The sequence below is a fragment of the Python bivittatus genome, unplaced genomic scaffold (genome assembly GCF_059951505.1).
Source record: "Python bivittatus isolate LINGU-HERP-01145 unplaced genomic scaffold, Pbiv_v1 ctg000330_np1212, whole genome shotgun sequence".
In the NCBI taxonomy this organism is placed as follows: Eukaryota; Metazoa; Chordata; class Lepidosauria; order Squamata; family Pythonidae; genus Python; species Python bivittatus.
The window spans coordinates 42591703-42610168 of record NW_028277058.1 but is presented as its reverse complement, the minus strand read 5'-3'; the positions used below and the strand labels follow the sequence as shown (position 1 = coordinate 42610168).

General features: G+C 41.2%; 1 protein-coding gene across 2 annotated transcripts in view; it reads left to right on the top strand.

Annotated features, from left to right (window-relative positions):
- Nucleotides 1–2641: 2641 nt before the first annotated feature.
- The window catches only part of CHST11 (carbohydrate sulfotransferase 11), a 181421-nt gene continuing 165596 nt past the window's right edge, over nucleotides 2642–18466 (top strand). The window contains exon 1 of one of the 2 annotated variants that reach the window (XM_025164176.2): nucleotides 2642–2955. In XM_025164176.2, coding sequence (XP_025019944.1) covers nucleotides 2853–2955 — 103 coding nt within the window. In that variant the 5' untranslated portion in view covers nucleotides 2642–2852. Of the gene's footprint in view, nucleotides 2971–18466 lie in introns of both variants that reach the window. The other variant, XM_025164175.2, reaches the window with a different exon arrangement.

Here is an 18466-nt window from a genome sequence, read left to right as displayed (position 1 = left end):
TGGAACAGCCTCCTGGCTTGAAGAAAGAATTTGTCCATAGGGTACCCTGCTATTAAAGCAAACTCAATTAATTGCAAGCAAGTTAGAGCTGGCAGAGTTGAAACAGTAGTAAAAAGGAAACCATATTTCAACTTGTTTTGTTCTAACCACATCAAACTGTAAAAAGTGTCTTGGACTGGCAAATAGCACTGGGGAAAGGGGGCAAAAGAGTCCTATGTGATTAGAAAAAAGAGAAATAGGAGGAGGAGAAGAAGGAGAAGAAAGAAGATCATCATCATTCTGGGCCCTTGTACTGTATGTGTATGAATACATGCGTGTCTGTTTTGATTTGTTTGGACACTCCTGAGTCATGTAGATCTGATATCTTAATATGCTTTTCATATCAAGCTAGTCATAAATGAGTGCTATTGAAATGAGCGTTACGGAGAAATTCTCCTACTTTCCTTTGTACTTCATAATCTTTGCAGCAGAGGTTGTTTTACAGCTGAAAGCAGTATTGCACATTGCAAAAGGATGCATATAGTCTATTCAGTACATTGCATCAGTTACTTTCACAGGTTGGAGTGTGTAGCATCAAAAGCTCTCTAAGGATTTTAGGGTATCAAAAAACCAAGTTGCCTGTGTTTTTTTTTTTCAAGTATCCATCATGATATAGCATCAAGAAGTTGTGATTATTCTGTGTTCGTTCCTGTCTGGCTATAAACATGTTGTGTCTTGTGTCTTTGGAATAAATTTTCAAAGTATGTTGTTGACAGAAGATGAGCCTTTAAAGGATTTTTTTTTAGGCATGTCATCCAGTAACAAAGAAAGAATTAATCAGTGATCTGAAGATATCTAGACAGGATCTGTAGACGACAAGGTAGCCTGTCACTATGAGCTCTTTTGCATGGAGAACTGCAGTTTCACAGCCTCTTAATCTTCTGGGGTTTGGAGAGAAACAGGTTACTGATTCTTTTACAGGCATAAGGGCTGTACTGGGGAATTGATAATGCAAAGGTGATGGAGTTGTATCTCTCATAGAGGTAGTATCCAGATTTTCCAGATTCTTGTTTAGTTTGGGGATTTAAATTGGAGGCTATGGGTTTCTTTAAAAAAAAGTGTTAAATCTATTTTAGGTCTTAGCATACAGCTTTCATGTATTTCCTATCTCAAAATCAGAAATTGCTCTGTAGAAATTCAGACGTCCTGTGCTGAACTCATCCTTCTTTTCCTCCTTCCCCCATTGATATTTTCTGTTAAGTAGCTTTTATACCAATACCATTTTGGGGGATATCATGTTTATTTCTAATGAAATAATGTCTAGCTTCCAAGACTGCACAAAGGACATTGGGTAATGTTTATTTATTTATTTAAACCCTGCCATCCCACCTATGTAAGCATTCAAGGCAGTTTACAACATCCAGAACAAAAATTTTAAAACAAAGATTGAAATTAGTTAAATACAAGATAATCATTTTTTCTTTTTTTCTACGTGTGATCATAGTTTGGCCACTCTAGCTCCCCAGAGTGTCTTAAAATGCATTTTAGATAAGCATTTTCTTTTATTTTCTGTAACAGTACTATATAACTCGCCATTGTTCCAAGAATCTCAAAGGTGCTATATGCTATTCTCCACATCCACATTTTATCCTCTGAATAGACCCCTCCTTCAATTTAAAATTCATACATACATAAATAGCTGTACTGGACCATGAAACAGAAAAGAAAATCCACAGTTGGCTAATAGCTATATTTACAGTAACTATGTGTCCTTTATTATAAAGGACAGTTCTTTATTTCAGAAAGTTGTGCTTTAGATTTATGTATGTTTCAAAAACTCACTTTTGTCCTTTATGTTGGACATTTAACTTTTACCGCCCAAATGGTATGACGTAACGCACAGTCTTTTACATTCGTGTGAAGAATATGGCAATTGAATGGTCTTTTTAATATATATATATATATATATTGTTTGATTTTAGATAATTATATTAGAATGTGTTTTTGTAAAGTTTTTCTTGATTTTGCTCTTGAATTTTCCTTTGTAAAGCAAAGTTATAAACATAAACAATTAATTTTTTTATCCTTATGAACCTCTTTCAGCTTTCAAGCCTTTTCAGGCTTGTCCTTTATTTTTTTTTTTCAAGAAAATATGGTCACCGTATTTACATTACTACCAGCCAAAATACTAGGAAAAATGAGCAAGATTTTCAATCCTCCGGAATTCATCATCAGGGGGAGGGTCCAAGCAGCAAAAGCCCCCAGTACCTTGGAAAGGCGGGCATGGAAACCCCAGACAAAGATCGCTTCACCTGGCCAGACGGGATAGGAAGGAGATCCTCCTCGCCATCGGAGACCATGAACCCATCTCAGCCTGCGCACTGCATCCATCCGAGTCGACTCGGGACACTTTAGGACCGCGAAGAAAGCGGCGAGACGGCTGGGGAAGCAGTCGGACGCGACCATATTCACCAGCAGGGTGAGTCGAATGGTGTTCCAAGGCGACCTTCTCGGAGGTTCTGCTGGCCTTCCGCGGGTTACACAGACTTCTCTGCGGCCTCCCCCTCCATCGTAAGTCAAGTGGTAGCCCCCAAGCTAGGACTAGCTCCCAGCCAAATGAAGCAGCGCTCGCGAGCCGCTGCCCAAGACATCCTCCAAAGCAGCCGCGGAAGGAGGAAGCAGCGCTCGCCGCCGCCAGCATCGCGCCAGCCCGCTCCCCGAATAGCCGGCCGGTCGCCCAGGCGCTCGCTGCCCCTGCGCTCCTGCGCTCCGGCTCCTCCGTCACGCAACTCTTGGGAAAGAGCCCGCGGGGCGAGGGTCGCCTCCTCCCGCCCTCCTCCCCGCCACCTACCTATTCTCGCCGGGACAAAGCCATGAAGCCGGCGCTGCTGGAAGTGATGAGGATCAATCGGATTTGTCGGATGGTTTTGGTCACTTGCTTGGGATCCTTCGCCCTCGTCATCTTCTATTTCCAAAGTATGTTGCATCCAGGTAAGGACGGCTGCTGGTCTGTCGGCTTCTCTGGGGACCTTTGGGTTGGACCGGAGGTGGAGGTGTCGGGGCGGGGAGGCACCGGGCGAAGTCAAGATCGCTGCGGAGCGGCACGCCTGTGTCCCCTGCCGCCTCCTCCTCCTCCTCCTCCTCCTGCTAGCGGGGCTGGGTGGCCGGTGGCGGGGAGAAGGAACTTCAGGGGATGGGCGCGGATGCGCGGGGCTGCTAGCCCCAGCGCCCTCGGCCCAGGCAGGTGGAGGGCACCGGGGAGGAAACGGCTGGGTGGAACGGAGCCAGCGGGTAGCGGGAGGGAGAGGCGAAGAGGCGGCGGGGAGAAAGCTGCGATCGGGACGGTCCTTCGAAAGGGGTCCTCTCACTGCGGTCAAGTCCCGGGAGAAGGAGGGCGGCGGTGGCCGGCGGTGGCGTTGCCCGCCGCCGCCGCCGCCGCCGCCGCCGAAGACGAGTCTCGGGATCTTCGCGGCGGCGGCGGCGGCTTCACCCTGCTAGTCGTGTGCGCGGAGGAGGAATTCTCAGCTGCTGCGGCGGCGATGCGAGAGGATGGGAAGAACGGAGGCGGAGGCTCCTCGTAGGCTGCTCTTACTTTCTTTCCTGGGGTTGCGGCTCACACGGGGAGCGAAGACCGGGCAGGATCGCACCTTCTTGTTTGGGTGGGTAGAACAAGCGGGAAGGAGCAGCCCGCCTTCCCGTGGCTTGAGAGAATTGCATCGCGAGCGCGGCATTGGAATAAAGCTCCATCGCAATCGCTCTCAGAAGTAACTTCCCAACTAGTAAATTAGGGAGTAACTTAACGCTTTCCCCACTCATTCAAGCGACCTCCTTCGTCTGCATTTTCTTGCTCAGACCAGTGCTTGTCTCTGGTTCTAGCACTCTTCTCTGTTTTTGTTTTACTCTGATTTATAACTTAACCCTGGTTACCAAGCACTCATCGGCTAGTTGCTCAAATTTAGGATGAAACAAAAGGTCTGGATAAAAGTTGGTGTCATGGAATTCAACATGTAATTCTTACATGGGATCCCTTGGAAAGTACTGACAAATCACAAATCACATCTTATGTTCATGTGCAGTTAAAAATTCCAATGCATTTGCATGATCTGTATAGGATATCCCTAGGAAACCACCCTCAAATCCCAGAGCACATGTATCACCACATCATGTGGTAATTATTGGTGCAGTGGTAATACAAACATGTGGAACTCAGACTTGGATCTTCTTGAATTGCATGATTTTTATAAAGAATCCACAGGAAACCATACTCGGATCATAGATCACAGCTGTTTGCATGGAGTGAGGCAACAAAATCATGGATCCAACCACTTCTCACCCTAGTGTGGTGCAAAATGTGGATCTAAATTATGGATTTACATAATTTTACATGAGACCCACATGAACCTATTGCCTTATCACAGATCCCTTTCAACTATACAGAATGCACCATAACTATTTTGGATCTGACAGGTTTTTATAATGCCATAGCACAAAAGGTCATGAAAACACGAATCTGAGCTGTTGGATCCTCAGAGATTATTATGATTTTACATGGGATCCGAGCCACAATCATAGCTTTAAGCAGAACAGATCCAATTATTTTTGGTGCCACCATGGGGCAAAATGTGGATTGGGACATGAATCCTTGGATCTCACTGATTTTATAGGTCTTTACATAAGGTACATATGAAAACACTATCAAATCACAGATCACATTCATCTGCACAACAGTCAGTCTGCCATCATGATCATCTATCCTAAGATTTTTGGCACTACCACGGTGGGAAAACATGGAATTGAGCCACTGATCCTCACTGCAGCTCACAATTTCTAGCGACATCTAGATGAAGCCACTGTCAAAGTCCAGATGACAACTTTCTGCAGAGAATGAGCCATAATGATTCTGATAAATTCTGGCATTAACAGTTTCAAAATGTGGCTCAGAACCATGGATTCTTGTGCTTTTTATATGAGATTTACCAGAAACCATGTTCAAAACATAGCGCACAGCCTTCTGCCCAGAATTGGCCATCAGAATCATACTTCTGATTATTTTTGTCATTGCTATAATGCAACCTTCGCTCCCCAAAGCCTTGGATTTAGGCTATAGATCTTCATGGATGCTCTAGATTTTTACATGAAATCTGCCTGAAACACCATTAAGCCATAAATACCATTTTTTCTCAGTGGGCAGAGAGAACAAAATCAGAACTTTAATTATTTTTATTCAAATGTGCTGCAAAGTAGAATGGATTTCTTTTTAATCTCAGCTGATCTGACTATTTTTGGACCCTATGGGAAGAAGATTCTGAGGTGTATATTCTTAAGATTTGTCATAATTTATCTGAAATTTTCATCAAATCAGAGCTATATCGTGGATCTGAGGCACAAATTCTTACAAATCATAGAAACCATCTGTCTCCCAAATACTTTCAAAAACTCAAATTGTAAAAAATTGTACTGTACTCAAAAAATTGTACTCAAAAACTGTACTGGGAAGACCAATGATTCAGTGATTCATTGTGCTACCATTGTACAACAAACTTGCATCTCAGACATGTAACTTTACAGAAGGCCATGATTTTTATTCACATCTATTGTCATAGATGAAATCAATAACCAATAGTTCAGTCTCCAAAATATGCGTAGTTTGTATGCATCCATATTTCAAAATGTGAATGTATTTTGCCCCTCTAACACTTCAGAGAAATAAAAAAGAGCCACTGTCAAATCTAGAATCATTGAGTAAATAATAAAAAATAATGGATCCTATGTTCCATGGCACCACACTGGTGGAAAAACATGGATACAGGTCATGACCTGTATCCTTTGGATTTGTGCAGAGGATTATTTCAAAGTGACAATCAAAGAACAAATCCATAAACGTAGATTTCCTTATAGGAAAACCATTAATTTAGTGATTCACTAGGCCAACATGGCAGGAATGCCTGAATATGAGGAAAGATACATGTGCATTCATTTGATAGATGGACATAGATCCCTCCAATAGTATTTGAAATCAAATACTTCTTTCACATGCATGCATGAGATTTAAAAATGTACTACAGATGCAGAGATACATAGATGAGATAGATAGATAGATAGATAGATAGATAGATAGATAGATAGATAGATAGATAGATAGATATCAGCATTATTGTGTGGAAATGTGGTTGCAGGACACAGATTGTTATGGGTGTTCTTGCTTTTTACTTGAGATTCCCCCAAAGAAAGTCCAGTCTATAAATTTTTTTTGTATCTATCATGAGAATTTTGAAATTCAGCACACCACTATGGCAGAAAACAGGCTCAGAACTAAAGCTTTAGGGTTTTATTTCTTTGTTGCTAGATTGCCTAATGTAAAGCATTGATCTGATGCTTCATGGTATCACAGAATTCGAAAACAGGTATAAGAAGCACAGATCTCCAAAGTTCCTGATTTTTACAGTGAATGCTTCCAAATTCATAGCTGAGTCACAAAACCCTTCTGTATCTGAAGCACTTTGGGAAGAACCATGTAGCTTCTGAAAAATGTTCTTCGATTTCTATTATTTTATTTTAAAATATGTTGTTGAAGTGCTCTGTGTCCTGGCCACTTCAGGAATCTTAAATGGCAAGAGTTCTTTCAGTTCATTCCAGTCTGACTTCTGGTCAAGGTTTCTGGACCAAATCTTCTCTGATTGTCTTGGTCAATGATATATGTCAAGGGAATGGAAGGGAGAATTTGACCGTCTTTGTGGCCGTTGAATTTTTAGCCATTGTCTCTTTCGGGAGTATCTCTTTAGTCTGGGTCATGTAGCAGGAGGTAGTGTGGCACCAGTGGCACCAGTCCTGTTTGAGGAAGAGAATTCAAAGCAGTGTAACTAGAGACAAATCAATTTTCAATGGTATTACCATTAGGGATTCCTTTTTGCCTCTGTTTCTTAATGTTGAGATGAAGCACTGCTGGACAAAGTCATTTGGCAGTTTGAGTTGAGGTGCCCTTAAAAAATGGATGGTCACATCTCTGCCTCTTTTTTTTTTTTACCACCCACTGATCCTAAAAGATGGTGGGAGTTATTTAATTATGTGTAGCATGCATCATATATTTTGTGACAGGGAGAGTCACCCCACTGACAGGTACTATATCCTATTGGAGGATAGGATAGGATTGGAGGGGTACTATATCCCATTGAGAAATGACTCTCCCTATCACAAAATATATGATGCATGCTACAAACCAACATGTCTTGATGCTGGTTTCTTTTTTAAAAATTATCATTCTTATTATTTCTATGACAGCTGTGACTTTTATGCCAAGCTGATGACAATGTGTTTAAAAGTTGCAGTACTATCAGTTTTATTTGTGAGTTGCTGCTAAAGGTAAACACATTGTTTATAAAAACACCCAAACCAGGTTTTCTACTCCTACTCCACTGACTTGGATAAAGATTTGGATTAAACTTTTCATAACATCAAGAACTTAGTTAGACAGGTGATCATTTTCAAGTGCAATTGACTAGGAAATAGAAACCGTTATTGGAAATTAATGGAATGTAATCACATAATTCATCAGTGTGGTTATATGTGTGAGGAGGTGGAGAATGCAGCATAGCAGCATGAAGTGGGACTATGGCAACGTTTTCCTTTTGAACCAGTGCACAACTAACATTTAAACTTCATTTCCAGGTGTATTTGGAGGCTTGTAGATAATTGACTTGAGCATGAATGCATGAAAATAAGGAATAGAATACCCAGGCTGGATCAGGCGAAGAAATTATCCCGTTCAGCACTCTGTATCACAAAGGGGCCAACCACATTCATCCAGGAAGCTCACAAACTTGGTTAGGAGAGCAATCAGCATTTTTCATTTCCAGTAGCTGGCCTATTGTCTACAGTTCTGGAGGTGGTATCCAGCCATCAATGTTCCATTAATTTATCCCTTTTTAAAGCCATCTAAACTGATGAATGTCATGACCAGATGGCAGCAATTGTGACAGTTTAACTACATATTTTATAAAAATAAAGTAAAAAAAAAATTCTCCATGCTTAGTTTCAGTGGATGACGCTAAGTTTTAATGGAAGAAGAGAGGGAGAAAACATTTCTGTATAGATTTTACTTATTTAGATAAATCTTACTGGAAGTGTTGTTACTCATGAAATTAGTGATGGGACAATGATGTGCAACTACTGCTGGATGGGATCACAGACTGTCTTTGGTTTCAGTTATACAATCAAGAAGAGCTTCTAGTATGCCTGATAACAAATTTGAGAAGGCCATGAGTAAGGTCACCTCTTGGGGTTTTCCAGGCAACTATGTCATACTAATTCTTGAGCAATCCAGTTCACACAGAATCTCTGTCATGGGCAGTTCACTGATTCCCTCGCTGCACTTTGATGCTCAAGAATTTGAAATAAAACAGTTGAAAATATCTGTAAAAGTAGATGAGTTAGGTGCCCTCAAGTCAGATTTGACCCCTGGTGACTAAATAAACAAATGTTTGACATCTCAACCAGTCTTTGGCCATAATCTGTAGTGTTTCAAGGACATGATTCTGTCCATAACTAGACCCATTGTCTTCCTCTTCTACTTCCCTCAACCTTGCCAAGCAGAGTCACTTTTCTTGATTATCATTCACTCAAATCAGGTGTCCAAAGTATGTGAATGTATGCTTGCTCATCATCACCTCAAGGGAACAGCCAGTCTTTATTTGTCCAGAATTTGTTGGTTCATCTTGCAGTCCATGTTACTATTACTAACCATATCCAAATGCATACAGGCAGTCCTTGCTTAACAACCACAATTGGGACTGGAATTTAGGTTGCTAAGTGATGTGGTTGTTAAGTGAATCATCACATGACAGAACCCAATTTTACAATCATTTTTGTGGCAGTTAAGTGAATCACGTGGTTCCCCACTGATTTTGCTTGCCAGGAGCTGGCTGGGAAGGTTGCAAATGGCAATCACATGACCCTGGGACACTGCAACCGTCATAAGTGTGACTGATTGCCAAGCGCCAGGATCATGATCACATGACCATGGGAGCACTGTAACGGTCATAACTTCGGGCATCAGGCATAAGTCATTTTTTAGCACCATCATAACTCTGAATGGTTGCTAAATGAATGGTGGTTAAGGAAGGACTACCTGTAATTTGAAACCATCTATCTTCTTTCTCATTTTCTCAGTATCCAGCTTTTTGAGCTGTATATACCATTAGAAAAGATTTGGTTTTCACAGAGTTACTTATGTCTTCTCATAGCTTTTCAGATTCTCTTTTACATACTGTAACTGGAATGTACTGAATCTCTTCATTATATTGATCTTATATTCTGACTCAATGTCCTCCAAGTCAAGTCTTGCTGGCTCAATTCTCTCTTTAATTTGTTAAACTTAACCCATATATTTGACCTCAATAATTCATGATCTGTTCTGCAACCTCCACTTAGACTAACTGGATGACTGAATCACATGTACTCTATTTCCTATTATATAGAATGAGATTCTGATGTTCTGTATCTGGAGATGCCCATATAGCTAGAGTCTGGTTTATGTTCCTGAAGCAACTAAACTGATGTAAGATTTAAACTAAGATGAGGCAGGGCCTGTCTTCCTCTCCCTTTATTCCCCCCACCTTGTCCTAATTTAAACCTTACATCAGTTAGCCACTCCACGGATCTGAAGAAGTGAGATGTACTTTACAAAATAGTATGCCTTTTAATAAAAGTTCTTAGCCTGAGAAGGTGCTACCAGATTCCTTCTGATTTTGGACTACCTTAGATCAAAACAGTTCTCCCATTTGTATACCACTGAATCTGCAACAACTCACTGTGGTTTCCAAGATACATAGCATATCATGTAACTCTGATTTAGTGGTTAATTCCAGGTCACCCAAATTTGTTTACTCCTTAAACATCCAACTCCTTACATTTCATTTCCACTTTGACAATTTCAAGGGTTCTTGCTTTACAATATATTCTCCACTGGGATATTTTCCATCTACATATTGTGATTGTTAGTAGCTGTGGCATCATACTTCCTTGCTGCTTTGGTCTGGCCATGTCATCACTTCCTCATGAAACTGTGACATACTTTCTCACAGGAACTAGAATAATCCTAACATTGGGCTTCATCTAAATGTTCAGCTGTATCCATACAATGTTCTTAGCAACAAAGCTTTCAGGGTTGATTTTAGAGTTCCTGCTCCTAGGTGGGTTGGTTCTCTCATACTTGCAGAGCCCCATCTGCCCTCGCTCCCTCCCCCTTGGGTTTTACTGGCAAGCTGACTCTACCAGTATGCCATGCTCACTCTCAGGGTCACTGATGTTACTGTGCCTTCCCACCACATAAAGGTGATAATCCCTTGGAGGGGAAAAATGCAGTTTCAAAGGAGAAAATACAGGTAAAGGAGTCCCTTGCTTCAGGAAATTATCCTTATGGTTTTAACTGCAAATCTGCCAAAGTCACCATTCAGTCATACAGTATATAATGACCAAATGAAAATCTGTGAAATGTCTTCCTTCCTTCCTTCCTTCCTTCCTTCCTTCCTTCCTTCCTTCCTTCCTATATGTGTACTTTTCCTCTCACATTCAAAATGGTGTTCATGGGGACCATTCATTTTATCTTCACTAAAACAATTGTGTGGTAAGTTGGGCTGAGAAAAAGAGTACTCAGCACAAAGTGTGTGTAGGATTACAGCCTGCATAATACAATTACCTGTTTAACACTTCAAGATGGGGTAGCATAATGCAAAACAAACAACTATATAAGGACTAACAGAAGTAATCAGTAGTCATAGGTATTGCCAATTGTCAATACACTGGCCAGGTGCCCAGGCGCCCAGGCAATTGGTTCTTTTCGTTCTTTTAATTCCAGAGAAAATGACCACACCAGTAGGTAAGGAGATTTTTAAGCTTTATTGTTAACTCTAGCAAACAGATTTAAACAGGAATAGAAGAATTAGCAGATAGAATTAAACAGAAATACATAAGCCTAGTATAAAAGCATAACATACCAAGCAAGATGATAAAACTCTTCCCCTACTGTCAGGAGCTACCATAAGGCAACAGCAGAGAGACCCCAAGATGGCTTAGATAACACAGTTCTTAGTCCCAAGGCCTGTGTCCACGCTCCAAGACTCAAGATTCAAGGAGGAATGGCAGGGTTTTTATCAAAGTCTGTCACTGCAATCTCATGACTCTGTTTCCATGCAGCCAGAGGTTGTGGGAGCCCAACCTTGACCAGATGTTGCACCTGCTCATCACATGAACCAAGAGTCTGGGAACTGTATAGATAAGCTAGTGCTTAATCTAAACAATTCTGAGGGTTTCCCTCCCCCTCCCAACACTTCTAAGTAAAAGAGTAAAACAAACCAACTAAACATTATTATGACTCAGTGTGAACTTTCTTAACATGTGCAGGAGAAATCAAAATACGTCATCTGAAACTCCTTGAAATAACAATGGTTTTCCATATTGACACTACATCATATTAATGACTGCACTGTGCATTTCTTATCTGGTGTACTGGGTCACTATGCAATTTTGAGACAACTTTCCCACCGAATCCACCTCTTTTACAGTACATCTGTCATGCTGCAAGCCCACGTTACAGCTCTTTGATTACATTGACTAATCAAATGGAGAATACTTCTCCAGCAGTCTACCTCCTTCTCATTAGTGAAAGATTAGGCAGTTGGGTGTCATGGTAGATGTCCTACAATGTTCAAATGATGAATTACCTGGAAGGATGTAGTCTTTACTCTCTGCTCAGTACAAATTGGGGGCTTTGGGGAATGATTCTTTTTTCAAGCAGCTTGTGCCTAAGCAACTCAGTCATCCGATATTTTAAAAAGCCAACACATCTCTTTTTTCCTAGTTGGGATGGGGTATTCCTGGAGCTGTGAGAGAGCCCAGTATGCTGCTGGTGACCATATCTCTCACTGACTCTGCATCATGCCCAGTGCTGACTTCCTATATTGCTCAAGCACCCTGGAGGGTCCATGAGTCATTGCATGTTCTCCTTCCCTCCTGCTATCCTAGCAATTGTATAAAAAATGTTCTAGTTCTAGATTATTTTTCTTTAAATTAAGACCAGAGGGAGGGCCAAAAGGGAGATAGGTGTATATAGAGTAGCGGTATCCCCTTTCTTACATGGACCTTTCATTTGGGGAAAAAACCCAACTGCAATCCAAGGGTGTAGTGTGATGCACTCTATTCTTTCTCCTACTAGAGTCTGAATGAAAACCTTTATGATTAAAACTGCTCCAGAAGGAAGGCTTCCCATTGCAACAATGCCAACTTCCCTTCTGGAACCAGCAGTTGTTGTTGTGGGTTTGGATTGTTGAAAATATGTTATGAAGGATCAGCATCCAGTCTTCATGTCCTCCAGTCTGAAAGACACTAATAACTTCTCCACTCCTGTTCTGTTGGGAACCTTCAGCCCTAAAATGGTGTAACAGAGGAAGCACTTGTATAGTTTGGTTTGAATGAGAATATTAGTGAATCAGATACAGAAAATCGCCAAGAAAAAGCTTGTGGTTAAAGGCCAGTTAAATGAAAGAGATTCTAGGAAGTAGTAGTTAACAGCTAATGGATTAGAAAGCAATCTACATTCCCTAACTTTCACCCTGATATCCAGTAACAGCATATCGCTGAACTATAAAACAAAGGATGTAAGAGGCACAAATTCCTTGTCTGACTGTTAGATCTCTGAAGAGTGACACTGCAAAGATCTTCCAGATATAGAGAGTGTAGGTTTTTTTTACAATTCAGCCTGTGTTCATAGAAGGAAACTGTGATTTGATACTGGTTTAGGTGGCAAAGGAATGTCTGTAAAACTCTGAAAGATTTTTGGTGTCAGGTTACAGCAAGCCTGTGATTTTTATGCTACAGAACACGGAGGTGGATATGATGTGGGGGTATCTTTTGGAGCTTTGGAGTCAGGCATCCTCAATAAGCTGAAGATACCCAGCTCCGCTGCTCCCTGCCATCATGGTCCAAGGAACCAGTCTGTATCTTTGAATGTTGCTTCATTTCTTTAATAGGCTGGATAGGAGTGCTATGGGTAACTCAGGGACTGAGGTCAAGCCTGTTTAGATGAGGACACATTCTCCCAGAAGAGCAAGTCCACATTAGAGTGTTCCTTGTTTCTCAGCTTTCACTGGATGCACAGTGGAGCCTGTGGCAAAGAGCATGTTTGCACAATTATGGGTAATGCAGCAACCACAGCCCTACCTGAGCCAGTTGGACTCAGGAACAGCAATCCACACATCAGTTCCATCCTGTCTTGGCTACTGCAGCACACGTTTTGTGGGCCTATCTTTGAAAAGTATCCAGAAAGTGTACTTGGTACAAAATGTGGCTAGGCTGCTAGCTGATGCAAGGAGTAGGCTTGTATAATGCCTCTACTCCTGGAAGATCTGCTGGCTATCTACCAGGCATGACCGAAGGTGTTGGTACTCACTTTTAAAGCCCTAAATGGCCTAAGGCAGTGCTGTCCAAACTTGGCCACTTTAAGATGAGTGGACTTCAACTCCCAGAATTCCCCAGCCAACTGGGAGTTGAAGTCCACTCATCTTAAAGTGGCCAAGTTTGGACAACACTGCCCTAGGGCCTGATGTGGATTTTACTGTTATGCTAAAACTTTGTCCTTTCATTTTAAATGCGGTGAGCAAAGAAACACAAGCAAATAAAAATTCTAGTTATAATGTGCCCCCCGCTGGGATACCATCCGACCACAATCAAAATTAACAAATGAAAACTAACAACAGTTAAAATTACATAAAAGCAATACAAGTCAATATACACCATATTTACCATCGTAGTAAAAATAAAAGTTAAACAGTTATAAAACCCTAAACCCAGGATTTACCTTGCCATCTAATTTTGCTGATAAGATTTCCAAGAAAACAGCCCCGCCATCTAATTTTACTAACTGTCATCCTCAACATGGGCACACAGTTGCCTCCACCAGTCCCTACCTAGGTCATCCAGGATTACCCATATAAATACTGAGGCAGGGCACGAATCCAATAAACAAATAAACCTAATAAAAAATAAGAACAAATAATAAATCTGGGATTGGACAAAATTTCATAGCACCCTTTCTAAAATTCGAGAGAATCTATACAGTCTAAAGCAGCAAATGAACATGTATGTATGCATGAGTTTTTTTACTGATACATATAAGTGGGTGTGTGATTTGATGTAGATTTCCATGATATCTGCTGTTAAAGAAAATGTTTGTTCAGGGTGGTGTCAGGAAGCACTTGTGATTTCCATAGCTTATCTGTGGCTACAGAAGTGGTCTTGGATTATCAGTGTAACTGTTGTAGGAAGAGAGCTGTGTTTTGTCTATGATGACAAAAGATAAAGCTTATGCCTTTTAATAAAAAATGTTAGCCAGAAAAGGTGTTGATTTTTTGCCAGTGTAAAAGTGTCTTTTTGGGAACTTTTGGTTCACACTCATGATAACACAGATGGTTACAGGGTAACTAGCTTTCCTTGTGAAAACACTGGAAGATCTAACAGAAATGATTATTTAGTGGCAGTGAGGGACTCACCTGTGAAGATCTATGCAATCCATGCTGGTTTGCAAGCAGACATACAGGATCTGTGATTTGATGCTGTGATGGATCCCATATAGAAGTCATGCAAAAACAAGAGGATCTGTGCCTTGGATCCACATTTTTTAAGCATGGCAATGACCAAAAAGTTCAGATCCGTGAATGTAACATTTCAAAATATGCAGATTGTCTGTTCTATCATCTGATAGTAGCTTAGGGTAGATCCCATGTAAAAATCATGACAGCACAGGATCCCTGATCCTGAACAGAGTTCGGGACAGTTAGAAATCCTTCTGATTAGATCATCGCATGTTAACTTTTTACATCTTTCATCCCCGCCCCCGCCCCTGACCGTCCGGGACACGACCGAGGTGGCATCGTGGTTGAACCACTGGTGCTTGCGGGGCAAACGATCCGTGTTTGTGACTGAGGAACCAGAACGGCGGGGAGGTAGTTACTCTGCAATAACTTGGGAGACGACGGGGGTGGAGGAAGCATCGCGGGTATCAAAGCAAAGTGCCTCGCTGCCCTCGCAGAGTCAAGAGATCCGAGGTGGGAGAAGGAAGCGTCGTTTACCGATTCGGCGATCTCCTCCTTTCCCCAGCAATCGCACGTACCTTTTCAACGGCCTCCCAGGAAGATCTCTTAGCATGGAAAGCAAGAGAAACGTCTTTCCCCCGTCCGATACTTTCCTAGGAAGATCCGACTACAAGCCCCACCAGCCCCCGCCAACAAGCTCACCGGAGACGGTGGCACTCTGAAGCAACGCCCCTGGAGGAGACGGGAGTTTAGCGGGTTGTGCGATCCCAGCCCACGTGCTTGGTTGATGGATCGGATCAATCACGGTGCGGTTAACCGACGTGGGGAGGGTTCCCTCGCGGGTGAAGCAGCGACAGCAAAGTAGGGACCTCGAATGAGTGTGGTTTATTCAGCATGGATTAGGACCGAGATGGCGAAAGAGCACTCGCATTTGGGGGACCTCCGTCTAGCTTTTTTTCTTGGTCTTCAGTGGTTGATCCAGCTGGGTCTTCTGCTCTTTAGAAGGAGACCTCCCTGTAGGAAGCACCTGGCCTTTTTTTTCTTCAGTAGAGACGAAAGTTTCTGATGTTGGGCAAATCGAATTTAATCCAGTTTATGAGAATGGAGCTGCAGTTGCACTGATTGACATAACTTTGACAGTCTTACAAATTGTCACGGAAGGATTATGGGGAAAAAAAGGTCTAAAGTTATCCAGACAATTGTTGCCTGTACTATAACTGGAGAGCACTTTCAAACATAGTAAAGTCTTACTTTCTAAAAGTACTAATTCTGCATACATCGATCTGATTCACACAATATACTAAACTAGGTTTTGTTTATTATTTATTAAATAAACTCAGCTTTAGTAACACACTAAACCATTAATTATAGTTTATAACCACACTGGCCAGTGGCCAGTTTACGCAGTATGCTAAAATAAAGTGGTTTATTTGGTTTTGGCTTAGTTTATTGTGTGAACCCAATCATTGTGTTTAGACTGAGACATGTAACAGCAGAGGCTAAAAACTGAGGAGGGTATTAGTGGTTCTAATTCTGAGGCTCTTGTAGCCATTCCCATCAGTTGGAAGATAGCTGTTTCTCCTATGGCTGGTCTCAAAGTGATGTGCTACTTTCAAATGTAGTGGAGGACATTATTCTATGACCATCATTAAAATAAGGTTCACAGGGAAGCATTTAGTCCTTTGTCTCAGGCAGGAAAATGTTTTGGATCAATTTTAATTCTTTTCGGCTCCAGCAACTAATGTTCAATGTTCATAGAAACAAAGGAAACCGACCGACCGACCCATTGAGTTCTTGGATATATTGTAAATCTATGGTTTAGTACACACATGGTAGAAAGAGTGTGCTAGATTCATGCCGGTTATGTTCACATGACTTGCAGACCACAATTAACTCAGTTTTCTGAAGACACATGACACACAGAAGTGAATAGGCTGGATTTGCACAACGTGCTAGGCTAAAATGTGGTTAGCAAGTTTTGGTTCACTGTGCTGCCAGAACATGACTATGAAAACATGAATAACTTCTACAAGGTAACAAAGAGATACAGAGAACATATTTTCCACCATCTAGTGGCCATCCATATTTTTTGTAGCCTAGATCTAGAGGCTCTGTGTTACTGGAAACACAACCACCCTGTGTTGGTACGTGGCACCAAGTTGTTTTCCTGTCTGCAAGGAATGAATGAATTAACAAATAAATAAAATTATATTTACTAGGAAGTTCAGATAAGTCTTCACTAAACATACAGAAGTGAACAAGAACTGCGTGCCTTTATCCCCTTTAGTGTAGTGTGACCTTGGAAAAGAAGGCAGTTTAGCCTGAGGGTATGAGCCAATTTCCCCAGAGTTTAAAGAGAAAAAGCAAAGAGCTTTGGCTGAAGCAGCTGCTGTGAGAATCAATTGCAATCAAATAATACAGGTCTGACTTAGTGAGTTGAACCAATGCCCAACATTAAAGGGAACATGGAAATGCATCTCCATGACTGGAGTAGGCTTCTGAATTAAAGCAAATTGCATCTAATGGGAAGAGTCTTTTGCTAAAAGCAGTTGTTTGAAAATAGCAAGCATGTGGAAGTTAATCATGTGAGGCTTCTTTCGCTTCTTTCTGTTTTGCCGCAAAATTAGATTAAAAGGGGGACTTGATTTAGAATTATGTGTCTTGTCTTGGTTCACTTCCCTCTCCCCAAAAGAATCTCCTGACTTAAATGGTTGCAGTGGCATTACGCGTTTCAGGTTCTGCCTCTTGATGAACGAATCATACAATCTTTGCAATAATCTGAGTACACCTCCCATAGTTCCAGGAAGAAGAAAATGACTTCTGCAAATAGACGAAGTTCTATCTTTTGTCCTTGAGAAACAAAACGTTTTTTTATTCATTGCTGGATAGCCTGCCCACAAACATGTTATTAGTTGATAAACATATAGGAAAACTATAAAATGCAAATTTTAAAAAATGTAGACATGCACGCCCACACATATCTAGGGAAAGCCCAGTTTTGAAGAGAGGCATGCATTTCTTTAAAAAAGAAAGACATCTTCTAACTGAAGGGCTTAAACTCTGACTTAAAAAGAACAACCAGAAGGAAGAAGTAGGATTATGAATTTATGATCGGCAGTGAGTATCTGGACAGCAGGCACATAGATAATACCTGGTTAAATTTTTCTTTGTTATGGTCTTGTCTTTTTATTTAAGTTACAGTAATTATTTCTACATTTGCATCTCTGTATATGCCCATTGCTCCTCATTTTTCCCCTTCTTCCATGGCTATATTTTTCCTCTACCTTAGAAGTGTTAGTGATGAACTGTAACTGGCTACTGTAATGAAGACTGCATGATTCTTGAAGCCTCTGTGTTTGACTTGGAGTTTTTTCCAACCACAGCCTATAAATGGCTAGTTCTTCTTCTAACCTTCAAGTGTGTCAGAATCTAAAAATTCAGTGAATCTAGTTCTCTAATATATGCCTTAATGTCAAACCAGTTTTCTGGATCAGCTCTAGGGCTGATGAATGAATGTTGCCAATGCCAAGAGTAAGTTGACAGGTGCTTAAGGTAACTCAATAGGATTGCATTAATTGAGTTGCTGCGTTAAGCCAAGTAATATGGAACTGGACCATTTATTTTTCAGTTGATTTTGTTCTGGGCAGTCAGTTCAGATGACCTGTTTTACATGAGTATGTCTGGATTGGTATAAGGAAAAAAGGCAGTGGATTTAAAACAGAGTGAACACAACTGTGCACGCTTCATGGATGAACATCAACCAGGCTTTTATTTTGATCCATGAGAATAATCTCTCTGGATCTGTGGATCGCTTGTAGCTTAAAATGGCAATATCATGTTCAAGCAGCACTGATTCAGCTTTACAGTCTAATGGAGCTAGATACTATTAAGCATGTTTTTTTGTG